The sequence below is a fragment of the Hemiscyllium ocellatum genome, chromosome 3, assembly GCF_020745735.1.
Source record: "Hemiscyllium ocellatum isolate sHemOce1 chromosome 3, sHemOce1.pat.X.cur, whole genome shotgun sequence".
Taxonomy (NCBI): Eukaryota; Metazoa; Chordata; class Chondrichthyes; order Orectolobiformes; family Hemiscylliidae; genus Hemiscyllium; species Hemiscyllium ocellatum.
This window is the reverse complement of record NC_083403.1, coordinates 85,388,701-85,405,881: the sequence shown is the minus strand read 5'-3', so window position 1 is coordinate 85,405,881 and position 17,181 is coordinate 85,388,701. Positions and strand designations below refer to the sequence as shown.

Sequence of the window (17,181 nt, the reverse complement as noted above, 5' to 3'; positions counted from 1 at the left end):
TATTCCAGCTCCTGATTATTATCAAATGCATCTGGAACACACCCAAACTGAAAACTCTCAAAACTTTCACCCTTCAGTTAATGGTTTGGGTGCAATCTTGCATCCAAGCTACAAACATTAATCTATTTTCTATTGCTGACCAATCCCTTATGCAGTTCCAGTTTTGCTAAGTTTATTTCCATTTCTCACTGCTCAGATTTCTATGTTTTCCAAATGAGTATTCTGCACAATATTATTTTTCTAGTCTAGAAATTTAGCTTATGATACAGTTTCTTTTGTTTGTGATTAAATTAATTTATGTAAAGTGCAACCACTCTTCACTTTTTCTGTTATCATGAAATGGAAAAATATAGTTTTGAAAATCAAAAGAAGTTGACAAGAGATTTTACCTCCATCAAATAACCTCCCATAACTATAAGCACTTATTATGGTCTTCTCAAGTGGAGTATTTCCTGTATATAGGCTGTTCTGAATGTAACCACAGGTCCATGTTTATGGTGTGAAATCATCAGAAATAATTTTTCAATGAATCTTTTACAGTCAAACACTAAATTCATCCATCAAGTATGTGGCCACGTAGGCAGAAAGGTTCAAATTTTGCTTCACTGTTTGCAACTAGTGAGGGTGGTGAGGTGCATGATGATCCTGCATGGTCTATATTTTAGTTTGGAAAATCAGCAAACATCACAACTTTCAATCACAATCCAGTCTAATTGGATGTGTACATTTTTGGATGTTGGTTGTGAACAAGATCAAGTAAAGCTGGGAGACCCACACAATTAAGTAATCGACTGACTGTCATTGTTGAGGATTTGTGTAAATAGCGACTCTTACAAAGGGTATTGCAGACAAAACGTCAGGAACAGTGCCTAAGCTTGGGAGAAAACTGCCTTGAATGGATAAGAGGTCAAAAATGATGTCATTCCTTTCTCATAGGTTGATTTATAACTAATAATATTAAAAGTAATCCCGTATTAACAGCAAGGTAAAATTCTTAGCTAAGAGCTCTAAGGAGTCCAGAATTCCAGAGCAGAAAGTTGAATTAATTATTGAATTATCTAAGCGCCCAATGAGTGTGAATTGACAAGAGAGAATTTAGGGGAGAAGAAAGACGACCTGCTGGTACAAAAGGAAGCACATGTACTAAGAACTGATTAACTAAAGAATAGGCTGCATCAATTCACTGCCAGTGATTTGCATGAGCTGCATCAAATGTAAGTTTACAGAAGTCAACAAGAGTAAAATGCAAATGGACATATTATAAAACAGCAAAAAAACTTTTATTTTCCAAGATATTATAATGTTCATACTTTGGAAGTTTGTGAAAAGTTTAGATTACCCCTCATCCCAAATTACCCCTCAAGGTAAAATGAAAACAAGTTTGAGGGTAGGCCCAAAGTTGGAGGATCACATAGATCAATAGATATGTATTCTATATACTCATAACTTGGAGACCAGCTGCACGTTAGGTCTACTTACTTTGGAGAAATGCATTTTTGACTGAATGTGATTGTAGTTTAGAAATGAAAAATACAGAGAGGATCCATTCTAGTTAAATAAGTTATTGAAGGATAGTGTCATGATCATGGATCATAATCCTGAATCAACAATAGTATCACTGAACTTTTAATTCCAACATGTTTTTGTTTTTTTTTTAAAATGAGTGATAACAAAAAGATGATCATGGATATAAATTCACTGGCTGCTAGGAGGGGAGTTCTAGAACCTGTACACTTAGGAATAGATTAAGATTAACTGGGAGGAGATAATGAGAGGCTGACTTCCCAACATCCCTCTCACCAGGATATCATTTCCTGCTGACATGCATGTCTTTTCTCTTTACAATGAAATTTAGAAAGCAGGGTCTAAAAGTGAACTTAAATCCTGGTCTCTGTGTGTTAGTAACTTAATGACTAGTACGTGGACTTCGTAACCATGAAGGTCACAACTTTGAGAAAAACCATTAAACACTCCCACAAAAGTAAAGAAAGGGAATAAAAACTCTCTCACTCTGAATGTCACCAGTCAGTCACTGCCAAAAGAAAGCAGATAAAACTACCATCATCAAAACTATCAGTTTTATCCAGTATAATGGTTATAACATTTACTATCCTCTCCTCATCGAGTCCACCTATCACTATTCCACATACCTTTCCCTCAGCCACACCTCCCTCCCCCATTTATTTCTCAGCTCCCTTCCCCCTCCCCAGTCCTGATGAAGAGTCCTGCCCAAAGCGCCAACTCTCCAGATCCTCAGATGCTGCCTGACATGCTGTGCTTTTTCCAGTGCCACACTCTGCCTACTCTCTTCACCAATGACACAGCAACTGGCCTGTGCATTTTTAAAGCTTTTATCTTAAATTGGCTTTTTTAAAAGCATAAGTTCATTTAATTTGGAAGTAAAGTATCCACAAGAGAAGGTATACTTTTTTAATCAACTTTGTTGTGACCAATCAGGGGTTAAATCAAATAAAGGGGAGCCACTTCATCTAAGCTCACCCAGAGCTTGATGGTTTCGAGTATCCTGTCTGGAACTGCAACTATTTTTGGGAACCTTGCTTTGGTCACAATCATAAGGTCGATAATACCAGTGTGCATGCTTACATATGAGTGAATTTCCAAGCTTCTGCTATAGTTATGGAGAGCACCATAGAAATTCAGCCCCATAATAAATAGGGTTATTATTAATAAAAGTGTTAATTCAGTGCTACAAAATGCTAAACTTTATTGACAGTCATCACCCATACCCAAATAAACAATATTTCTGGATCCACTATAGCCATTTTTAAAATTTTAGAATTTTAAAAGTTCCTGAAAAGAAAGGATGTTTGTGCTGTGGGAAGTAAATTGGCTAGTTAGCCATGGTTAGGTGTGATAGATTCAAATAGCCCTCTGGATCTTTGCTGAGAGGAATTTTTCCTTGAATCATCCGTAAGTTAATTTCTTTTATTCTTTTTCCTTTGTCTTCCAGGAAGTTACAAGGAATGTAGGCAGATTAATGGTTTTCATAGTATACTAAATTTGAACAGATCAGATTTAAGTTACTTGATAATCTTCTCTGACCTTTGGCATGTGTTGGAATATAGCTACCATTTGACAATCAATGCAAGAAATTGATGAATAAATCAAATTGACGCAAGTTATATTAAGGAGAACATTCTCAAGAGGATAATATTTAAATGTTGCTGTTGAATGTTAAAAGCCATTTAATGATTCCATTGTGAAAATTCAGAGAAGTGTTTTGGTTTAGCAGGAACTGCAGAATTACTACATGGCTTGGTACAAAACTAACATGAATTAATTACTGTGAAGTTATCAAAGTAGCTGCTGCAGGATAATTCTGACCTACAGCCACTAAAAAACTAGAAATGACCATTGTGGATAAGGCTGTATTAGGGATATAATTAACAACTAGCACCTTTTTTCCTGAGATGGCTCAGTTAATAATCCTACAATTACCAGCAGAGACTTTAGAAACACAACAATACCCTTTAATCTAAAAATGGAATACCTGAAGATCCTAAGACAAAATCAGACATGATGAAATATTGTTTTAATTATGTAAGATTTCTAGAATGAAACTATTAGAACTTTGAACATAGTTTTTTTTGATAAATTAATCACTGAAAAGCAGGATTTATGGCAGATCTTCATCATTAAGGGATAAACTTAAAGTATTATTGATGAGGGACGGAACAAACGCTCTCAGCAGCAGTGTTTCTAGAATACAAAAGGTGGGTTTGTAGACATGGCCAACAAAACGTTTAAGACACAACCAATTGTTTCCAACCAATTTAGGTTGTACAAGCTAGTTCAAATTGGAGCTTTTTTTGATGAAGTAATGCAGTTGAGAGAGACTCATTTACATGTGGAGAGGTGACAGCCTAGTGGTATTATCGCTGGATTGTTAATTCAGAGATCCAGGTAATACTCTGGGGACCCAGTCATGGCAGACAATGGAACTTGAATTCAAAACAAAATCTGGAATTAAGATTCTAATGATGACTAGGAGACCATTGCCAATTGTTGGGAAAATGTCCTTTATGGAAAGACTGCTATTCTCACCTGGTCTGACCTACATGTGACACCAGACCCATATCAATGTGGTTGACTCTTAACTGCCTTCCGGGCAATTAGGGATGGACATTAAATGCTGCCTAGCCAGCAACATCCTTGGCCCACGAATGAATAAAAAAAATGTTTTGAACTTGATTTTAATAGGGTGGCATAGTGGCTCAGTGGTTAGTACTGCTGCCCTACAGCACTAGGGACCCGGGTTTAATTCCTGCCTCGGGCGACTGACTGTGTGGTGTTTGCACATTCTTCAAGGAAGGAGGGAGGAAGAGAGCTTCTTCAAGGAAGGAGGGAGGAAGAGAGCTTCTTCAAGGAAGGAGGGAGGAAGAGAGCTTCTTCAAGGAAGGAGGGAGGAAGAGAGCTTCTTCAAGGAAGGAGGGAGGAAGAGAGCTTCTTCTGGGTGCTCCAGTTTCCTTCCACAATCCAAAGATGTACAGGTTAGGTGAATTGGCCATGCTAAATTGCCCATAGTATTCGGTGCATTATTTAGGCGTAAATATAGGGAAGGGGAATGGGTCTGGGTGGATTACTCTTCAGAGGGTCAGTATGGAGTTGTTGGGCCAAGGAGCCTGTTTCCATACTGTAGAGAATATAATCTAATATTGAATCATAAGTTAAAGATGCAGTTTTAGAAGTGGTTATCTAAAAAGTGTGAAATACTGTGTATAAATTATTTCCAGCTCTAAAAGGATACTTGGATGACCTGCATATTGATGCAAATGAATGAAAACTCACCGGCAATGTATCATTGGGACTTCAAAGTTTAAAAGTGGCATTGAATTTTCTAAGGAAGTTCTTTCTTACTAATGATTCAATTATTCACTGTGTTGAAATCCATTAGTCATTAGCCTTGCTCACTGTAATTGTCACTAGAATTTGTTACCTAAGTATTTTGTTATTTTTGACTGCAGATGACCCCACAGTCCAGGAAATGAACTTGCCATTGCAGACAGGAGAGATGATCATTATTGTGACTGTGCTGATCATGTGGGCAGGTAAGTGGCTCCTATTTCTGGCATTTGCTTTTCTGCTAGCTAAGTTAGTTATTCATGCAGAATATGCCTTTGTTGATTTGTTTAAGCCAAAATTAAAGATTGCCGACTCGAGTTGGCATTGCCCTTTCATTCGGAGTGATACGTTTGTTCATCTTTTGGTTTAGCAGTAACTTCAGAACTACTGTCTGAATTGGTTCAAAAATAACTTGGAGGAATTGTTGTGAAGTGATCAAAGTCGCTCCAGTCAGATAATTCTGACCTACACTACTTTAAAAAAAGCTAACGGGTAACTACAGAAGCCCATTGTGGATAAGGACATATTAGTAGTGATATAACAAAACAATTAGCACCTTCTTTTTAAATAGCTTTTCTGATGATCCTACATTTACCAACAGAGCCTTTAGAAATGCACAATGCCAAATCAATCCTTTCCTGCTTCCACTGCTCTCTTTACTGTGGATAAACTCCATGGACTTTATACCTTCTTGAAATGTAATTCCTAATTATGCATCTGTTCTTTGATGTCCTGGTTTATTCTATATAATGTGTTGCTGGAAAAGTGCAGCAGGTCAGGCAGCGTCAAAGGAGCAGGAGAACCGACGTTTCGGGCATAAGCCCTTTTTCAGCCCGAAACGTCGATTCTCCTGCTCCTTGGATGCTGCCTGACCTGCTGCACTTTTCCAGCAACACATTTTTCAGTTCTGATCTCCAGCATCTGCAGTCCTCACTTTCTCTTTATTCTATATAATGGCCGGTAGCACAAGTAAAAATCCTCAGTAGAACCATTAACTGGCAAAACCTTATTTTAATAATGAACTTAACAACTTGAAGAATGTGCACCCAACAATGTTCTAGCTCACCAGCATACTACCGTAACATGTAGTTTAGGCTGCATAGAATGAAATCATGATACTTCATTGTGAAGCGTGATGAGATTTGGGTTCACCTAACTAAGTTATTTTCACAAATTCTTTAATGGCTTAGTTAAGAAATGTCTTGATATTCTGATTAAATGCATGATTATCTGTTGTCAACAGTAAGAGAATGGCTACACCCATATTAACATAAGGAACAGGTTTGAAAAAAAGTCATAATTAAAAGTTCATCATTACTGATGAGAGCAATGAATGAGAAGACATACAATTCCTTAATTTGTGTCATAAAAAGAGGAATCTTTGCATTGAAGCTGAACAGGAGCAGTACTGGAGAGAATGTGTTCATTTGGAAAAATCCAGAGAGCTTGACAATGAGAGGACCTAATTTTCTTTTAATCTGCTGCAGTCGTCCACCTAGCTGTTGATCAAATTGAATGCCATGTTAGTGGCCAGGAGCACATTTGAGCAACACGCTGCTGTATGGATGGATGGATTCCAGCAGTCAGTAGAGGCTGAAGACTCTGTGCTTTGTTTGCTGTTAAGTAGAAAATAAAAATATTGAGGCCACCATTGAAAATGAAGGGAATGGGGACATCAAAGATGGAGGAGGTCAAGATTTCCTTGTGAGGAACACTGCTAAGACATTTTCTTCCTGAGCTATGAGTAGCTGATCTCAAACAGTTACCAACAGCATAGCACCTCTTGCCTCAGATCTGTCTCCCCTTCATCACCAAAGCATGGTTTTTAAATGTTAAGTAGGCCTTGTCTGCCTTTGCAGGAGACTCATCAAAAGCCTGATTTGTAGTTGTCATTAGAAACAAGTTAAAGTTAAGCAATAGATTCTATAGGAATTCATATGAATGTACATTACAGGGAGAAGCCTGGTTCAAAAATCACTCCAAGCCTTTCAGAGAAAAATTATAGGGATATTAAGTGGTTGAGTTCTTTTTCAGAATCCTTGCAGAGTGAAATATATATGTTGAGTTTTCATGACAATGAAAATGTGGTTGGGAATGGTTGTTTGAGATAAGGAAATGCAGAACTTTACTTGAAAACAGCAAATACTTGAGGATTGATGTTTGATGTTTTCAGTTGTGCAGAAAAATGAAAAGGAAAACGTGAATGCACAGGAATATATTTCCACTTCTGACACTGTTTATTGTTATTACTGCCTGATACCTGCAGACAGATGTGTACTTTAAAGCAAAGCTCACAGTATTCAATCATGTAAGTAAGGAGGAAAAATGTGTTTGCATAGGACCACTTTGTGTGGCACCTTGCAGACTGCATCAGTTCTCTGGGACAAACACCACAAGGGGCTATACCTGCATGGTCCATGTGTCCCTCTTCACTGATATCAATGAGGAACACTTCAGAGACCTGTGATAATACATACCTTCAGGAAATCTATCTAAATCTGTATCACACTACTTGAAACATTGCTACATGAATAAATACCACTACCTAAACAGTATTTGATGTTATCCTTAAAACATATACAATGGCAGAACTAGTTATACCACTTTTTTAGTCTCCAGCATTGCTTTTAAGTTTTCATTACAAAAAATTTGGTTTAATCTACCATCATGTAGATAATTTAACTTGTCCAATAAATGGGTCAGAATAATGCTGCCAAGGAAATGCAGGAGGGTATTTTTATGTGGGTGGCGTAACTGGCCACCGGAGGCACAGCTGAACAGATGGACTGAACATGTGTTATTTTTAGGTTTAGGTTATTTGCATGTTTCAGAAACTGTTTCAGCAGAATCCTACTCCTTGCTTGGCCTGGCACCTAGAAGGAATAACATCCAGTGCGTTATTCGGGTCTCCAGACAAGATCAGATGAGATTTCTGAGTTAGTTCAACAATATTTATTGAAAGACTGTACCTGATGGTAAGACTATTGACCTGTGCATTACAGGTTCCAATGTCCTACGATGGTACTAACACTTGGTTACTAAGGTCAGAGTCACATCACAGTTTACTTTAAGGGGTCACCTAAACATATAATGTAGAACATAGAGCAAAGGAACAGACTTTTCAGCTGATCATATCTGTGCCAACCGTGTTGCCAACCTAAACTAATATGGCACTATTCTCTATCTGTTCATTTGTCTGTCTAAACGTCTGTTAAACTTTGCTGATGCATCTGTTTCCACCATCTACTCTAGCAAGTCAGACCAGGCACCTATTACCCTTGGTGTAAAAAAATTATTTCACAAATCTACCTTAATTATTTCCCCTCTCACCTTAAACCTATGCCATCTTATTTATGAAATTTCCAACATGGGAAAAAGGCTCTTGACCACCCATTCTATCTATGCATCTCATTATTTTGTGTACTTCTATCAGGTCATCCCTCTGCCTCTGATGCTCTAGTGAAAACAATCCAGGTTTGCCCACCCTCCCCTTTTAGCTAATATTCAGGCAAATCTCTTTTGCATCTTCTCCAAAACCTCCACATCCTTCTTAGCATGCACAACTACACTCAATACACCAAATATGGCCTCACAAATGTCTTACACAGCTGCAACATAACTTGCTAACTATTAGACTCAATGCAAAGGCAAACATGCCGTAGCCTCCTTTACCATTTTTGCCACTTTCATGGAACTGTGGACTTGCACACCAAGATCTTTCTGTAGATCAATGCTCATAAGGGTCCTATCATTAATTGAATGCTTTCCTCTTGTATTTGACTTCCCAAAGTGCATCATCTTACACTTGTCCAGATTAAAGTACATCTGCTGTTCCTATGTTCAACATTCCAACTGATCCATAGCTTTCTGTATCACTTGATAACCATCCTCACTGTCCACAACTCCCCCAATTTGCACAAACAAAAACTAAAATTACCAAAAGGTCAGGCCGTATCCGCAGAGAGAAACTGGAGTTAGTGTTTCGGGTTGATTGACCCTTCCTCAGAATTACCTGAATTTTCATCAGGTCTACAAACGTATGAATCACCCCACCTACATTTTCATCCAAATTATTATGTACGTTTTATATAACAAACAATAGATGTCCCAGTACTGATTCTTGTGCAAGACCTCCAGTCAGAAAAACACATCTCCCCAGCTATCCCCTGTCTCCTATGACCAAGCCAATTTTGTATCCAATTTGCCAACTTGCTGTGGATCCTGTACTTAATCATCTGGACTAGTTTACCATGAGGGACCTTGTCAAATGTTTTAGTAAAGTCTACATAGACAATATCCACTGCCCTACCTTAACAATCATCTTTGTCACTTCCTCAAAAAACTCAATCAAGTCCGTGGAACAAGACCTCCCCCACATAAACCCGTGCTGACTCTTCCTAATAGGTACATTCTTTTCCAAATGTGAATAAGTCCTGTCCCTAAGAACCTTCTCAAGTAATTTCCCGACCACTGATGTGAGGATCTATGACACAACACATTCACGTGATATTCCTTTTTTTGTTATTCTCCCAGGGTCACTACCATATTGAAAATTAGTAAGTTTCCTGTTGTTTTTAGTATAGTAATAGAGGAACTTTGCACCATTATTATTGAACAATATCTCCAGCCCATAATTTTGTGAAGTAAATTATAAAAGTCCCTCCCCAATGGTGCAAAGAATTCTCACCTGTGTACTGTAAGCACTATTTCATTTCATGGAACAATCCTTTGTTGTTATTTAATAGTACAGTGCATTATTTCTACAGTTTCATTTCATCTCTAGATATAAATGTGCAGTACAAAAATTGAAGTGTTTATACTGGTAATAGGTTTATGTAATAATTTTATAAATCAGAGACAAAGTAATTGACAAGAGTTGTTGGTTTTGGGGATTCTTTGACACAGGCTGTGGTGATTTGAATGGAATTCAGCAGGTCAAAGTGTTTAATTCATCCTATTCCCATTTAATAATATGCCGTGCAATGCTGTAAAGGGAAATGTGGATATATGTAGATTATGTTTCCAAGAGTCTTTACTGCAAACTAGTATTAAAAGATATGAACAGCTTCTCTACATCATCTCAGAGGGCCACATTTCCAAACTGTGAGCCCCTGCTGCAAAGAATGAATGTTAAAGTTGTTCAAATAAATTACATGATACAAGGGAATTTTGTAGCAGGGGTCAATGGCATACACAGATTGGGATATTCAACCAGAAATAATGCTAGAACCATCTTATCCTAAAGAAGCAGACTTAATAATTTACAAGAATGTTATGGCTTTGGTCACATACTATGCTGTTCATAAAGTATGTCAGTGGCGTATTTTATTGCTCAATTTTTAATAGGACGTCTCTAATGTAAAGCAATGTTTTTTATTATGTCACATTGTGCCTGTACCTCTAGAGTTGAATGGCCATTATTGCAAATGTACCACAGCAAAGGATTACTTTTAAATTATAGGTGACCCTTTTGTTCATAAAGTCATAACCAGAATGATTTAATTTTTGGCTGAAGAAAAATGCATCAAAATATGAATATCATAATTAAATTCACGTAAGTTCAGCTGATTAGTAGCCTGGTTGAGTGGTCTTCGTTTCCCCTGAGCTGGGGAGCATTCAGAAGTTCAGATGGAGGAAAAGGATTGGCCTCTTAAAGCCATGCTCCTCTGCTTGATTCTAACCTGCCTGACCACCCCACAGGGAGCAATAACAAAGCAAGCTGTCTTTGCAGTCATGGACCCCTGAGTGTAGGCATCAACAGGCAGTCTTCAGAACCAGAAGCCTAATTGACCACCAGCTTCTAAGAACCAAGACATCAATATCAAGGCCAGTGACAGATTGAGAAGCTCACCAGTCCACTCTTAAGAAGATGATTGTTATGCAATATGACAAGCTTTCTCAGCGATGGAAACAGCGATATGTTCAACACCGAATATGCTCATCCTCACATTTAGTCTTAATAAGGGAAAAGGTCAGCAAATCTTTTTTCATAATATGCATTCTTGTTTGATTTCTATTTTAGTTGTTCAGAGAGGAATATCATTCTTGGATTACTCCTTGTTCTGTTCATATTCTTTATAGAAGAGGTTGCATGCAGGAACCAACAAGAGTGGGACGATATGGAATATTACACAAAGGATAAGTGGAATCAGCATTGATGACAAATTGGCAGTTGTCACACAAGTCCTGAAAGAGGCAGCAATTAAATTCAATGATAGTACTCATGTTTGTGATTTCTCCTATATTTGCAGACAAAAGGCTTATTGAGTGAGTGGTTATTTGTTTGTTTAATACTAAATAAGCATTACCATCAAGTTAAGCTTTCGAATTTTTCTTTTGACCTATCCTTTGTATTTAAATCCATTTCATTTAAAATGTGCTTCTCAAATTTTCAAATGACAACTCAAATCACACCAGGTGACAGGGTACAGGATATCAATGATATAGCACAATTAAACGTGATTTTTTTTCTGATAGTCTTGTAATCATCTCTTCAAGTAACTGTGCATATATTTTCATTCTTCGAGCCCTCAACAGAAAACCTTACTTCAAAGGCAGATTTCATCTGTTCTCACTTCATGACTTATTTAGCATATCTGCAAGATCAATCTGAACATAAGATTATCTAATAAAGTGCTCCCCATTAGAGGTGACTTAAGTTAAAAGATCCAAAATTTAAATGGCTCTGATTTGATGATGTAAATGTACGATGAATCAATATCTTACAAAATATTTTCTATTATTGGCGCTCACTGTTGTCTAATTGATTGATACCTGCTTATTAGCGATCAAACTCACTCTGCATCTTTACACAATGCTGATTAAACAATTGTTTCCAGAAATGGCTGCAGGATAACTGTAATGTCTTGATCATTTGTGGTGAGAATACAATTGTCGGCAAAGAACTAGTGATGGATTTGTCTCTGTTTCTTTTGAACACACAAAGTCAAAGACAGAAGTCAAATTCTCTACATTTTAACAATGTTCTTGTTGGTCAATCAACAGTGAATACAGAAAATATTGTAGGAGAAATGATTTTCTCCAACAACACAGGAAAATTCCAGATACACCACTTGGCATTGTACATATTTGAAAATTATTTGTCTGTTAACGTAGCAATAATTCAGGCCTCGAAGTATATGGAAAAGGCTATTTACTGCTAGATATGAGAAAAGTGATCCATTGCTGAAGTACAAATTATGTTTAGTACTGACCTCGCTGCTTTCATCTAATAATACTACAAAATACAGAAGCAGAACAAAACACTTCAGCTCATCTGGTATGCTCTGTCATTCAGTGAGATCATGGCCAATCTAATGGGCAGTACGGTGACACAGTGGTTAGCACTGCTGCTCACAGTGCCGGGGACCTGGATTCAATTCTAGCTTCAGGTGACTGTGTAGAGTTTCTGTTTCTGCATGGGTTTACTCTGGATGCTCTGGTTACCTCTCACAGTCTAAAGATGTTCATGTCAGGTGCATTGCCTGTGCATTGTGCCCAGAGGTGAGCAGGCTGGGTGGGTTGGCCATGGTAAATGCGGAGTATGGGGATTTGGTGGTTCTGGGTGGGATGCTCTCTAGAAGACTGGCTCAGACTTGATGGGCTGAAAACAGAACATAGAACAGTACAACACAGAAGAGGGGCCTTCAGCCCATGATGTTGTGCAGAACATGATGTCAAATTAAACTAATCCCTTCTGTCTGTCTTTGGGCTATATCCCCCCCCATTTCTTGCATATTCATGTGCTTATCTAAAAGACTTTTAAATGCTCTATTGTATCTGCCTCCACCACCACCCCTAGCAAAACATTCCAAACTCCTACTGCCCTCTGTGTAAAAAAAGTGCCCTTCACAAGTCCTTGGAATGTTCTTCTTCTCACCTTAAATGCATGCCCCTAGTTTTAGACATTGCATTTCCGGGAAAAAGATTCTGACTGTCAACCTTATCTATGCACCTCATGTTACAGACTTCTATCAAGTCACCCTTCAGCCTCTATTGTTCCAGAGCAAACAGCCCAAGTTTTTCTAGCCTCTCCTTATAGATCATGCCAGCTAATCCAGGCAGCATCCTGGTAAACTTCGTCTACACCCTCTCCAAAGCCGCCACATCCTTCCTATTATGTGGCAACCATAATTGAATGCAATACTCTAAATGTGGCCTAACCAGAATCAAATGCAATACTCTAAATGTGGCCTAACTAAAGCCGTAAAGAGCTGCAACATGACATCTTGACTCTTGTACTGAATTTCTTGACCAATAAAGGTAAGCATGCCATACGCCTTCTTTAGCATTTTATCTACCTGCATAGCCACTTTCAGGGAGCAATGGACTTGAACCCCAAGATCCCTCTGTACATCAATGCTGTTAAGGGTTTTACCATTAAGAATGTTGCCAGGGTTGGAGAATTTGAGCTAAAGGAAGAGGCTGAATAGGCTGAAGCTGTTTTCCCTGTAGTGTCGGAGGTTTATAAAATCATGAGGGGTACAGATAAGGTAAATAGACAAGGTGTTTTCCCTAGGGTGGGGGAGTCCAGAACTAGTGGGCTTAGATTCAGGAATGGAAAAATTTAAAAGGGACCTAAGGGGCAACTTTTTCAAGCAGAGGGTAGTGCGTGTATGGAATGAGCTGCCAGAGGATGTGGTGGAGGCTGGTACAATTACAACATTTTAAAAGTTGAAAATGTGTTGCTGGAAAAGCACAGCAGGTCAAGCAGCATCCAAGGAACAGGAGAATCGACATTTCGGGCATGAGCCCTTCTTCAGGAATCCTGAAGAAGGGCTCATGCCCAAAACGTCGATTTTCCTGCTCCTTGGATGCTGCCTGACCTGCTGTGCTTTTCCAGCAACACATTTTCAGCTCTGATCTCCAGCATCTAGGAGTCCTCACTTTCTCCTAGAACATTTAAAAAGTGTCAGGATGGACATATGAATAGGAAGTGTTTAGAGGGATATGGACTAACTGTTGGCAAATATGACTGGATTAGGTTAGGATATCTGGTCAGCATTTACAAGTTGGACTGAAGAGTCTGTTTCTGCGCTGTACATCTCTATGACTCTATGATTCTATTAACTGTATACTTTTTCTTAACATTTGATCTCCTAAAGTACAGCAACTCACACTTTTTATGTGTGGATTAAACTCCATCTGCTATTTCTCTGCTCATACCCGCAACTGATCTGTATCCCAATGTATCCTTTGACAACCTTATGCATTATCCACATCTCTACTGATCTTTGTACCATCTACAAACTTACTAACCTACGTATCCACATTTTCTTCCAATTCATTTATGTATATATCACAAATAGTAGAGGTCCCAGTACAGATCCCTATGGAACACCACTAGTCACTGAACCCCAGCCTGAAAAACAACCTTCCGCCACTATCATTGCCTTCTATGGGCAAGCCAATTCTGAATCCACATGGCCAAGCATCTTAATCTTCTGGATAAGCCTACCATGTTGAAAGCCTTACAAAAATCTATGCAGACAGCATCCAGTGCTCTACCCGCATTGATAACCTTTGTCACCTCCTTGAAAAATTCAATCAAGTTAGTAAGATGTGACCTGCCTGGGAACAAAGCATGTTGACAGCTCTTTATTAGGAGATACTGCAGATGCTGGAGATCAGAGCTGAAAAATGTGCTGCTGGAAAAGCGCAGCAGGTCAGGCAGCATCAAAAGAGCAGGAGAAGGGCTTATGCCCGTAACGTCTATTCTCCTGCTCCTTTGATGCTGCCTGACCTGCTGCGCTTTTCCAGCAACACATTTTTCAGCTCTTTATTAGGCCATGCTTTTCCAAATGCGTGTAAATCATATCGCTGAAAATTCTCTCCAATAGCTTCCCAACCTATATCAAAACTATAATAATGTCAGTCTATAATTTGGATTATCACTAATTTCCTTCTTGTATAGAGGAATAGCATTAGCTACTCACCACTCCTCTAGGACCTCTCCATTGGCATTTCGCGGTGTTAAGCTGTTTCCAGAGGATACAAAGATCTTGGTCAAGGCCTCTACAATCTCATCACATGCTTCTCTCAGTAATCTAGGGAAGATTCCATCAGGCCTTGGGGACTTATCCACCATAATGGTCTTCAAGGGACCCAACACCACTTCTTTCCTGATCTCAAAATGCCCTAATATATTAGTATGCTCCACACAAATCTCACCATCCTCCATATCCTTCTCCTGGGTGAATACTGATGCAAAGTACTCATTTAGAATCTCACCCACATGCTCTGCCTCTGAGCACAAGTTGCCTCCTTTTATCTTGAGAGGTCTTATCTTCTCCCTAGTTATCCTGCTGTTTTTAATGTATGTATAGAATGTGTTGGAAATCTATTTAACCCTGCTTGCTAAGGTCAGTTCATGGCCCCATCTTGCTCTCCTAATTCCCTGCTTGAGTTCTTTCCTGGTTTCTTTACATGCCACATGGACCTTGTCCGATTTTAGCTTCCTAAACCTTACACATGACTCTGGAATGGCCTCTGTCTGCTCCATAGAGATTCAATGATAATCCTTAAAGCTACTTTCCTGTCTTTTCACTATAAGCCACGATTCCATTACTGATTAAAAATCTGCCTAGTTCAGCCCCGAATATACTTAATGACCAGTCTCTACAACACTTTGCAGTAAAGAATTTCATATTCAGTAGCCCCTGAGAGGCAAGGTCCTTCCTTATCTGTCTTAAAGGCATGACCCCTCATTCTGAAATTATGCCATGTCATGCTAAACTCTCCCACTAGGGGAAACTACCTTTCCACATCTGACCAATCAAGTTCCTTAAATATCTTTGATGTTTCAATAAGCTTGCATCTTATTCTTCTAAACCCAAATGAGTACAGGCCTAACCTTCTCATTAGACAGTTCCTTCACACCTGAGATCAACCTAGTAAACCTTGTCTGGACATATCCAAAATCAGTATATCTTCACAGGGATCAAAACAGTTCACAATATTCCTAGTGTATTCTAACTGGCATCTTCCGTAGTTTGAGGAAGACTTCCCTATTTTTATAGCATGTTCCCTTTAAAATAAAGGCCAATATTCTATTTGCCTTCCCTATTACCCGATTTATGTACCCAGATTTTCAAATTCCTCCATTAGATTAGATTAGATGACCTACAGTGTGGATTACCCCTTCGACCCAACAAGTCCACACCGACCTGCCGAAGCGCAATCCACCCAGACCCATTCCCCTACATTTACCCCTTCACCTAACACTACGGTCAATTTAGCATGACCAGTTCACCTAACCTGCACATCTTTGGACTGTGGGAGGAAAGCGGAGCACGGGGAGAATGTTCAAACTCCAGTCAGTTGCCTGAGGTGGGAATTGAACCCGGGTCTCTGGCGCTCTGAGGCAGCAGTGCTAACCACTGTGCCACCATGCCACCCATCTTGTAGCCTTGTGCAGTCTTTCTCTGTTTAAATAATATTTAGCTCCTATATATTCCTGTCAATATGCAAATTTTCCCACATTATATTCCAAAAGCCAAGTATCTGCCCAACTCCTTTAATCTGTCTATATCTTTCTACAGACTCTGGGTCACCCTCACCACTTGCCTTCCCATCTTTTTTTTTGTCATCTGCAAATATAACTATAGTACATTTATTTTTCTCAATCAAGTCATTAATCTATTTCGTAAATAATTTTGGTCCCAGAACTGATCCCTGTAGCACTGCATTACTGACATAGTGCCATCCCAAAATTGTCTCCCTTATTCCAACTCTCAGTCTTTTATTGGTTAGCCAATTCTCGATTCATCTAATACACTAATTGCAACACATGGGCTCTTCTTGATTAGCCTAATACTTGGTACCTTATCAAATGCCTCTGAAAGTCCAAATATATTCCACCCACTACTTCCGCTTTGTCTATTCTGCTTGCCACTTCAAAGAATTCTAGTAAATTTGTCAAGGCATGATTTCTCCTTCATGAAGCCATGCTGACTCTGCTTAATCATATCCATTTTTCAATGCTCTGATATAACATTCTTTATAATGCATAGGGTAGCATTTTCCCAATAATCAACATTAAGCTAACTGGCCTAAAGTTAATTTTTTCTTGTCTCCTTCCCTTTTTATGTAAAGGTGATACAATGGCAGATTTCCAGTTCTTTGAGATTTTTCCAGATCTAAAGATTCTTGGGCGGTTACTACTTGTGAATCTACTTTTTCTGTAATTATTTCTTGAAATTACTACTGAGTATCAAATAGAAAGCATTGATCACATTTTTTGTTGTTGATTATGGTTAGTTTGTGCCTTTTGTTGAGAATTTCCTATGTATTTCTCTTAAACTTAGAATAACAATTGTG

At 38.6% G+C, this 17,181-nt stretch overlaps 1 protein-coding gene across 1 annotated transcript in view; it reads left to right on the top strand.

The window, feature by feature from the left end:
• fndc4a (fibronectin type III domain containing 4a) overlaps positions 1 to 17,181 on the top strand; it is a gene marked incomplete at its 5' end in the record, with an annotated part of 119,794 nt that overhangs the window by 69,400 nt on the left and 33,213 nt on the right. Inside the window, one exon of the mRNA XM_060821264.1 lies at positions 4,986 to 5,069. Coding sequence (XP_060677247.1) covers positions 4,986 to 5,069 — 84 coding nt within the window. The remainder of the gene's footprint in view (positions 1 to 4,985; positions 5,070 to 17,181) is intronic.